At 37.4% G+C, this 11,149-nt stretch overlaps 2 protein-coding genes across 2 annotated transcripts in view; one reads left to right on the top strand and one right to left on the bottom strand.

Moving 5' to 3' along the window:
- Positions 1 to 11,149, bottom strand: part of LOC105569020 (neuronal acetylcholine receptor subunit alpha-7-like) — a 218,285-nt gene that overhangs the window by 79,439 nt on the left and 127,697 nt on the right. The window contains exon 3 of the mRNA XM_012025139.1: positions 1,524 to 1,568. Within this exon, the coding sequence (XP_011880529.1) occupies positions 1,524 to 1,568 (45 nt within the window). The remainder of the gene's footprint in view (positions 1 to 1,523; positions 1,569 to 11,149) is intronic.
- The window catches only part of LOC105569019, a 197,893-nt gene that overhangs the window by 43,907 nt on the left and 142,837 nt on the right, over positions 1 to 11,149 (top strand). The window lies entirely within an intron of this gene.

The raw sequence follows: 11,149 nt of genomic DNA on the forward strand, positions 1-11,149 counted from the left end.
GCCATGTGCCTCGGTGGTTGAATTAGTTAAGACGCCCGCCTAGCTAGAGGAAGGTCCAGGTTCAAATCCTGGCCGAGGTGATATTTTTCGCAACAAATTTAGAATAAAATATTTAGACACTAACACCTTTGTCGCGGCTCGTAGTCCTTTATTCCTCCAATTTGTGCTTAACACATTTGAGCCATGCCAATTTTATTAATTTGTTAATTTTTAAAAACTTTTGTAAACCATCTACATATCTACACTGCAGTTGACGAAGTCACTTTGTTAAAAAGTATTTATTGAATATTTTATTTTTAATAAATTCTGAATAGAATTACGAAACCATAGCTTACTTCGGCACCATAGATCCGCATGTTTCAGAGAATGAAAAACGCGGCAGACGTGATGCGACAAGACGTTAATGTAACGACGATAATAACGTGTTGCTGCTAAGATAAATTTAACGGAAGTTGTCGAGCAAATCCGGAATATTAATTCGCAACTGTCAAAAGATTAAGGTCGCGCTCAGCGAGATTAGGGCCAATCAATAGCGCAACGATCGCGACCTTCCGCCATCGGCGACGTTGTTGGAGTTGTCAGGAGCGCCGAAGGGCTTCGCGTGTCCGATGCGGTGCAATCCGTCAATCAGCCGAAAACGATCGTCGGTAGAATCGTCAATCGTCGACGAATTTAGGTCGTTGCAAAGCCTCGCATGAGCTTGAGCGGGATTGAACTTGCATAAGCCGTTCCATAAGCTGAGAAAAATAAACAACGACGAGCGCTTTCGCGCGTCGGCAGCGAACAGATCGGGAGCCGTTTTCTCTCTCCCTCCCTCCTCTCGCTCTCTCTTAAAGAAAACACTGTCGCAGTCCTAATAAGGGCGCACCCTCGCTTCCCGTGCTCCTGGAGTAACCTGTTGCGGCGACTCTATTAATAGTTCGGGTCCCGATAAAAATCCGGCCCGACCTCGCTACGTTACCTGGTTACGTTTTCCGACGCTTCCCTATCTCGAAGTCAACATCAACGATCGAATAATTAAACAGCAAATACTTTCGTGTCATAAGGTGATCAAGCTGCGTGCGGAGCTGTTGATTAATTAAAAAAAAACATAATTGTGTCACAACAATCTTACGGGAAAATAAAAAGATTGACAAATACAATGCATGGTGAAGTGCAATCGTGCGTAACTAGAGTACGTCACGTGTATTTATGACGATATTTTTGTTTCACATGTTTTTACAATGGCGCTCGATACGCATGACGCGACTATTCCGGGAGAATAATTTTGGAACGGTCCGGTAAAACCGGGCGATACATATATATGTGCAACACAGTAAATTAGATGACCCCCGGAACAACTACAAATCTATCAGGACTAGTCACCCAATTAACTTGAACAGTAAAGATCCTTTAAAAAATGACTGAGGTATCTCCCGCGCATTTCGTGCCGGTTCGTGTAAGTGGCAGCTATCAATTGGAAAGACGTCGCGGCTCGTTTTATTTCCCCCGAATCGAAAACTTCAGGAAGCTCGGTAACTTACCAGTTTTAGCCAGAGATTCGTGATGAGCAACTGGTTCTTCTCGTCCTGTAACAATAATTAAATGTGAGTGTTAAACAGCTCGTTTTTTCCACGCGCAAAACGCGTTTTGCATGTTTAAGTAAAAGCTATTATACGTAATCATTGACGAAAAAAAAAAGAAAAGTCTTAGTAGTGGATGATTGTTCTCACTGAATAATTATTTAATATTGATAGGACGTAATAATAGAGTTTTACATTACTAAACAGATTTCAAGTTACCAAATCCGCAAATGCAGGCAAAATAATGAATGAAAGATAAATAAAAAATCGAGGACCTCTTGTACACAAGTTATAAATATCTAATATTTCAAAATATGAATTTTTAATGTTGCGAGTTAATATTATAAATATGTAAGACTTGTATTTTAAAAGTGGATACAAGCCTGAATTTTATTTGAAATTTGTCCGACGCAAAACGAATTAATGCGTTAGAAGCGGCCTCGTAACTCATTATGCAGTTTCATATCGCAATTAAAAATTGCTGCAGAAAAGCGTATGTGTATTTAACAAGGTTTGCGAAGACAAAGGACCTTCATTGCTCAAAATGTCCGCAAGTTGCATAATAATGGCATACAAAGTGTGTTATATTTAATCAATTGGACAGTGTTGGCAAAGTAAACTATTTGCGCAGATTTTCGCGACTGTTACAAATTTAGTATAATAAATTTCTGAGAACAAGCTTTTTTGCAGATGATACGGTGTTAAAGAACACACTGAAATGTGGTCGAGCAGCATCATAAATTACGAGAAATTTTTTTGCTCAAAAATTTATGTATTATTAAAGGAAGAAATAAAAAAAGTGAACCGAGAGAGAAATCTTTAAAAGAATATTATAAACGGATCGCCGTTGCCTACGCAACATAAACTATCAAGTTTTAAAACATTTTATACAACGTAATAAAAGCGTTTGTTTAACAAGGCTTTTAATAAAGTTATTATATTGTCACATTTTATTGCGTAACATGTAAGGACTAGTGTTATTCCTAACTTGCAAAATTTATTTTTACTAAACTCTCTTGTTTTCACAAATTAAAAAAAAATTTTGGAGACCTTTTCAGACATATGTTACGAGAGTGCAGTGTATACATATAAATGATTAACATTACAATCCAAAAACTGGAATCCTAGAATATTCTGTTGGCTTTTATCAGCCCTCGCATGCCAATTAAACTCGTCAACTCTTATGAAAACATAGATTGTTGTAATCCATTTGTCACTGGAAACTGAATGCGAAATTGATTAGTCAGAACCAGTTAACAGAAATGACTAACCAACGTGCATTCAAAAAATTTAATTTTGCTTTTGGGAACGCAAATAAAAGATTTTTATAAAATATGTTCATAGATACGTGCTATAATTATTTTTCTCGTGTTTTTCGCGCGCAACGTGTATGAAATTGTCTCTGTCAACAGAATTTGTTTCATATTTCCTAAAAATCTAGAAAGTTTTAATAAAACTAGATCAAAGAAGAATATATAGGTATTCCACGTTGTAAAATGTAATGTATAAATTACGATTTTTAATTTGAAAAGTCTATGATTTGTGACAAATTTATTCAGAAAATTCTTTAATTTTGTATTGTAAAAAAATTAAATAATGTAATGTCATAACAAATGGAATTCTTCGTATCGTAGATGTTTTGTGAATGGTTAATTATAATTTTTTAGCAATTTTTTGTTATGACGTTTAATTAGTATTGTACCTAAGATTATAAAATTGAAGAGATAAATTACAAAAAATAAGAAAAATTTATCACGAAATAGAGATATACGAATTTATGAAAAATGGAAAATGTGAAAGCTTGGAGGTAGAAAACAAGAAATAGTGCAGTTCTCTTTGAGAAAAGCCTTGTTTTACATCGTGTCCGCATGTCAAGAGAATATCTCGAAGACAAATATCGCACATATGCGCTGAATGAGTGCATGCAGCGAGCCTCGTGACTTCTTGACATACAAGCTAGAAATTGTCCCCAGTAACGCTTAGTCTGGTATATTGCCGTCATTTTTACTACCGTCGTGTACGAAATTTCCGATCTCGTTTGTACTCTTCATGCATTATCAGCCTCGTCATGTGAAGCATCGGCTTTCGAGTTTTCCGTGTTCAAACCGCGTTCTTATCCTGATTACGAGCGGCATCTTACACGAGGAATGCTTACCTCCCGTGCTACATGGGAGCTGCATTCCCGTGTCCCATGGGAGGCAGCATCCACGAAGATGAACTTCGATATATCCTCGAAACGTACGGCAATACATGGATATTGATCCTTGTATCAGAAAAGCGCACGAAGGAGAAGCGGTAGGAACAACAAAATAATATATAACATTGTATCACGAACGATAACTTTATAACCACGGTAACGCGCGCGCGGAAGATAATTCTCAACTCGATGTTGCGAAAATTTTTCCACAAGCATCCCACAATCGTCGAGATTGTAATAGATAATACTTTTAGGAACACTAAACAATTTTATATTATGATAGAATATCTTTCTGCCTCTTTTGTGTACGCGTACGTTACAAAAATGTCTTACTGTATAATATTGTATAACACGTTTATAGAAGTATATACTCTAGTTCAGTTTTCTCGGAACTATTAGGCCTGTCGCACACAAAATTGCATAGCTACATATGCATAGCACAAGACCGTCTAAACCAATGAGTATCGAGCATTGAGTCGCCATATTGGTTTACATTACATGCTCATTGGTCTAGACGGTCTCGTGCTATGCATATGCAGCTATGCAATTTTGTGTGCGACAGCCCTTAGATGGTACAGGCTACTCCATGCCTATCGATAGCAATCTTATAATTACTTCCGTCTCGATAGCTCGGCGATTCTTTAAATCGTATATCAACGGAGTTAACAATTGGCCTTTCTTCTCCCGCGGCATATATCGGACGTTTTCGTAGTCCCGATCCATTCCGTGGAGAAAAGTGAGCTCCGAGTTTCTCGCCGGCTTATCCTTTCGTTCGTCCGCGAGATAAACTGTTTCTCGATAATTGGATCTTATCGTTTAACCTCACCCCTTTCAAAAACCACCATCCAAAGCTCCATCTAAGGTCGAGGTTAATCCACGCGGTCATTACTTCGCCGCATTCCCTTGCATAATTTAACGTCTCGCTGAAACTTTTCATTGTCGGCCGTTCTCCAAGCGCCCGCTCGATCCTGTAGGCTAATGGGACCATAGTTGCGCGCGATCATAGCTGCATCTCATCTTCTAACATTGTCACTAGTTGAACCGCAGTGTTGGATTGCGGAATTATACTGGACTACGCAATTTTTGTATTTTATAGCAGCAATATAACGATAATATGTTTTACACATGCGAAATTGATTTCTTATTAGCGTACGATATATTTGATTAAAATATATGGTTACACTTGCAATTTTATAATTTATAAATAAATTGTATCCCAAATTATAGATTATAAATCTCAATTAAAAAGGTATAACAAAGAAAATGCATTAAAATAAAATGAAATCAAACGAACTAATAATCTGAAAGTGAACATAAGTGCGCGGAGCAACGAATTAGTTGAACAATAATTCCATTCTGCTTCGTGGAACGTAACTGTTTTCAATCCGGAAGAATTTTCATTCTGCGCCAAAAGTAACGGCGCTTCCCGTTTTTCCCCGATGCGATGACTGTCGAATCTTGCGGCACACTATTATCTGGACCCGTTCCAACGTACTCTGTTTTTCTCGGCATCGAGTCCTCCACTGGAATTTTCGAGCAGTCCGGGGCAAATACTTGGAGGTTTAACAAGCTGCCTTCTGACGCGTAACTAAACGAGAATGAGAAAGAGAGAGAGAGAGAGAGAGAGAGAGAGAGAGAGAAAAATGTTTCACCGCAATGTAACAGTCTGCTAGGATTGTTTGAATGCGAAAAATAGAACAAACAAAAATCTTATCCACTGTGACTTTACGGACATTTAATTTTTAAGAAACGTAAGTTATTCTGAAGAAAATCGTGCGCTTAATACGCTTAAATACGAGTCAATACGTTTAACGAATCACTGACCGTTAATAAATGATGATTGATTTTATAGTTTCATCTCTCTTTCTCTCGCTCTGTCTTTGCTATGGTCATATATCCCTGTGCTTTTTGTAAAGAAAAATTTGACATGGCTTTCAATTATTGGGTATTTAGCTGCAATTAATTACGAGCTAGATATTCTTAGTAGAGGTTCGGTGTTTGTTTCAGTTGAATGAATATTAATTCGAACTTGGGATGTGCGGCGCTTCCACACAACCGCATTATTACGCAATGTTGTAGATATTCCGGATACTGATTAGGAAACTATGCCCAGGATTGTTTCAGGACCCGCCTGCGATATGGTTTAGCCGCGATTGTACAGATTTTATGTGACCAAAGAGAATGTTCAGAACCTGCCCCGACAAATTGAACACTGCCGCAGACTATTGCGGTCACTTCAATCAACCGACTACCTCGATGGCGTCTACAAAGGAGAGTCCGGTATCTCCTCTCGACACGTGTATTCAGTATCTTGCCCGTTGATACTTGCACTAAAACCGCCTTGACCTCGATTATTATTCTTTATGTGAGAGAGATTCACGTAACCGCAATTGGATCAGTGATAATGCTCTTTAATTTGCCGTCCAAAGCGGATTAATGTATTCAGAAGCTATAAAACGGGAAATTAATTTTAATACGTTCACAGACTTGCTTCACTTCTTACAACAGATATAGAGAAATATATTCAGAGAAACGTAACCACAGATTTGAAGTAGAAAGTTTGAATTAGAAAGTTTGAAAATACACGGAGAGAAATTTTTCTTAAAATTTATCCTGAAGATTACGTAATCGTGGGACAACGTGGCATTTCGAAGACTTTTATGAGAGTCCTTTTTAATTTTATCATACACTCTACTAGTAATTATACTTAGTATACATTTGACTAGTAAAATGTATGGTAAAATTTAAAAAAACTCTCGTTCTTTAAAACGCCATGTTGTTCCACGATTACATGATGTTCAGGAAAAATTTTAAGAGAAAATTCTCTCCGTGTATACCTTTCTAGTTCTTTTTAGTCTTAAATTACGTGGATTTTATATACGAGCTGTACATTGACGACAGGGGATGAAAGTATTTAATGTGAACTGGCGCGTATTGCAATTTCAAAGTTAAATGTTCCACAAAGTTACTAAACTTGGATCGTGGAGACTGAGTAACAGAAATATATGTTACTATAAAGTTAGATTGGCTTACACGAGGATAACTGCAATTATGTGAATTTCCATCTAAGGAATCGCCAGCGAAAATACTCGCGAAATTTAACGCACTTAGCGTAACGCAAAGTATTGTTGGAACGTAAATAGAGTTACCGCGAAATAGAACATAATTTACTTCAGACTCGCGCACGCGACGAACTCGAAAGCGTATTTTACTCGATGATACTTCGACCCTTTTATCCCAAATAAATTCATAATTAGCAATTTAAGATACTTTATACGTAGATTTTTTTTTCTTAGTCAATAACAAATTTTATTTTATTTATTTATAGTAGTCGTTTAAATTAGAACTTTGTTTTAACTAAATGATATTAAAATGAAAAGATGGGGTTGTGTCGTGATTGAAACGTAGTTTATCGGAAAAATTGTTATTCCATTTGACAAGTTTATAATTATAATTGTTTTTGGTGAGATGGTTGCAAAAAAATTTGATTTCATGACAGGTGCGCAATACAGATATGCCGATACAGATACGTCGATTCTAATCAACGACTAGATGTATCGAGTAACGAAATAGTCAAAGAAAATACTATTGTTAACGCATCAGAGTCGAATGTTATCTGGACGTACGAATTTTCACTCGTACGCGGAGAGTATTCGACACCGAAAAAGCGCCGGAACATTTATGGCGGAATTAATAAAATTACCATGAGCGGGTGGTTGAAAGATGGTATTCTTTCCGGGTCAGTGATTTTAAACCAAGTGTACCAGAAATATTAACGATCGCTCTAACAGCAGTAAAATATTAAAAGGCTGCTAAGGCGACATCCCTGTTGTTTCCGAATGCATAAACGTCGAAACGGAGGAGTCCACAAAATTTATTATCGTAAATTCGGGCTCTTTGCGCGGGCGGGAAAAAGACTCGCAGAAAACAACAGACTCTGTTTCAATGAAATCGTTTTACAAAAAGCATGTACATATAAGAGGTAAACAAGTTGCAATGGACATTTGCGTGACATGGAACATGGCACAGTATTATATTGCACTGAAAATAAAGTAACACAATAGGATATTTATACGGGACTTTGTACAAGCAAAGTTTGCGTTTATAAAACTTTATTGCACAAATGTCTCTAAAATTAAATTAATGCAAATTATAGAAATTGCCAATTTTTTTCTAGAATACGGAATACTAGTATTATGTAGGCGTATACACACATACACGGACTTTCTCTTTTTCATGTAATCGATTTATTAATTTTGACAATGGATTTTTTTTTATCTTAAATTTATATCGTTATTTTATTTTAAATAGATAACGTCGGGCAAAGCTTGCAATAGAAAATCTTCATTAAATTTATGTATATAAAATATTTACATAACACAAAAAATGTAAATTAATTTATATAAAAAAATTTTAATAACTTGAATTCTGTAAATTGTTCAAGTTATTTTTTACTATTTATTAGAATTAATTAATATATAAAATTTAAATTTATAAACGTCGGATCGACTGGCGTAAACGTATTAAAACTACGTGTACTTATGCAGATAAGTTGTAAAGAAAGATCCTGTTAATTTCTGTCAACATTAATCAGAACTAATGTAAGATTTCGTTGGTTTCCACTATTTGATCATTTGCGTTCAATCGAGTGTTTGCTTTAGTACGGTCAGTTACTTTACAAAACGGCTCGGTGTTAGACGAATCGGTGATGCACTCGGAGCGCGTACGGTCGTCGGACTTGCTTTAAAATGCAGGAACGCGAGGAACAAGATCCCGAGTAATTTCGAAATCAATAGGTGTTGCGAAGCCTTCCGAATGACTTCGCAGGGAATTGGCGTGCTCGAATTCTCGGCTACCCCGGCGGGAACATGAATCGCAAATTCGTCCTCGCCACGATGGCGCATCACCCAGTTATACTACAGCCGGATGTAGATACGGTGTAACGAAATCGTCTCCGGGGATATCATTCCGCTGTATATAATCCTGCAGCACCTCAAACTATTCGCCGAGCCGCGCGCAGTCTCTTCCCGAGATACGTACCTCTCAAAAAGTTCAAACAAATTGAGCGGCTGCATTAGCTGCCGCATTAAATTCCCCATCAAGTAGATTGTTTCTGGGAGTTTACGCGCAAGTCCCGTGACTCATTTGTACCGTCGACGCAACACGAATACGTAGGTGGAATTTCATAATTCTGGGCAACGATTCTAGGATAGTAATACGGGGATATTTGTATTATTAATGTTAAAATGATGGAGATATTTTGCATTTTGTCGGAACTCGTATGTAAAGAACAAATTAAGCATTAAGCATTAAGTAATTATTTAAAATAGTCGCGAGATGTTAAATTATTTTCTTCATAAAAGTATTAATATGTTTAACATCTTACTGGCGATTATTATAATTGTTTTCAAATTATCTTCGCAAGTAAATGTGTGAAAAGTATACTTACGAAACAAGGAATCTCAATCATCCCGGCAGAAATTATGCGCATAAAAATTATCGAACAATATCCTTTGTTTTACGAAAAAGACTGACTTTACTACAAAAATATTTACTTGCATTTTAATTGATTTTCTAACTGTGAGTCAGCTGTTTAATCTAACGTTCAAAATTGAACCTTTTTCGACGATTTTGTGATCGATAACATTCCAGATCGCGAAATTAATTAAAATTCGTTAACTTGAAAAGTATAACATAACAGTTATATACAAATCACGTATGAATAATTTGAGTCTTTATCGAATCGTTTTGTTACTAAAGTGGCTCATGTAATTTAAGTAATCATCGTTACATTATATCGCTAATTTCCATTGAAATATTCAGCTATTTGAGTTACCGATGAAAAGAGTTGTCACACATATCGGAACGGTTGACGCTCGCATTTCGTAGATTGCCGAGTACGTGGTATATATCGTACGGATGAAAAAGTTGTGGGACATGCGTGCGTCCTCGGGTATGACGCATGGAAAGCGTTCTCCGAAAGCTCATCATTGATCTGAGCGCATTGTTCGGCAGATCGAGACGCGTAGGATGAAGTGGGAGGGACGGGAGATGTTATGTGTGCATGCATGTAACGGCTGAGAGCAATGCCGTAACGTGTTACAGTCATTTGGGGAATGCCATAATGTCACGTGGCCAATTTGCGTCCCGACTAGGATTTCGAGCGGAATCGCGAACTCTCGCGTGGCCTCCATTGCGACGAAAAGGTCACCCGTCGATTGTTACAACAATGCAATCGAGCGGATGCATCGAAGCTAAACGAACTGGCCGGAAACGTCCAACGGATCGCTGATAGCGGCGCGTTACGAGACATGATGGACACGACCGACCGTAAGATTAGGGAACCGTGGAAAGGTATACTACACTCTTAAGCGTGTACCGCCAAAAATTGGTTGTACACGTTAAAATAAAAAGTATACGTAATTATGAGGTACATAAAGATACACGAAAATAGGAGGAAAGATAGTACTCCGAAATTAGGAGTCTTATTTTCAGGAGAAACATGTCTTGTTGGTGGATGCCCACAATATGGACATAAAACGGAAGATTGATCCACATTATGTAATTTGCGAATGTACTCTGTACATTCGCAATTTAATTCTTGGCACTGGCCACGAAAAATGCCACGAATATCTATATTACAAAACGAATCCATAATGTATGTAATATGCACCTCGTGTCTCTAGCCGACGCGATCACGCAAGCGTGACACGACGAAGGAAGATAATAACAAAAGCTATCTCTACATTGTACCTCGTACTACTTTAGGTACGTACGGGGACCACTTGTACCTCCTAAAAAATGTACCGTGAATTTATAGACCGTACCTCGAGCGGTACCTCCAACTGATCGTCATATATTCATTATTACCTCATATATCTTGTACCTCGTGCTAATATACCGGGAAAAAGATGTTCCCTCCTATTTTGGTGGATCTTTATGTACCTCATAATTGAGTATACTTTTTATTTTAACGTGTACCTCGAATTTGGCGGTACTACGCGATACAAGTTTAAGAGCGTAGGTATAAACATATTCTTTGTATCGACTGATCTCTTTCGCGAGGTCGCATCTCAATTTTTTCGCAATTTCCGGTTTTTCCTGCTTAAACACTCATCCAAAACCATGGCCTCATGGTTTAGTATAACTAGTTTAAAAAACGTGTAGCGTGTATTTTTTTTATCTAAACCGGACAACACAAGCGCGCGCCATTTGCTCTCTCTAAAAATTCGCATGGTTTAACAGCTGCAAATAACACGACTGAAACATGTCGTATCGCACAAGCGAGACAGCCAATCAGTATCTCGAAAAAGCTACAACAATACTTCGAGATTTTCGACTATCGACTTAACACACCTTTTTTTTATATATAGGATATAGGATAGGATAT

This window comes from Vollenhovia emeryi, unplaced genomic scaffold (assembly GCF_000949405.1).
Source record: "Vollenhovia emeryi isolate VEMERY1.0 unplaced genomic scaffold, V.emery_V1.0 DF939126.1, whole genome shotgun sequence".
Taxonomy (NCBI): domain Eukaryota; kingdom Metazoa; phylum Arthropoda; class Insecta; order Hymenoptera; family Formicidae; genus Vollenhovia; species Vollenhovia emeryi.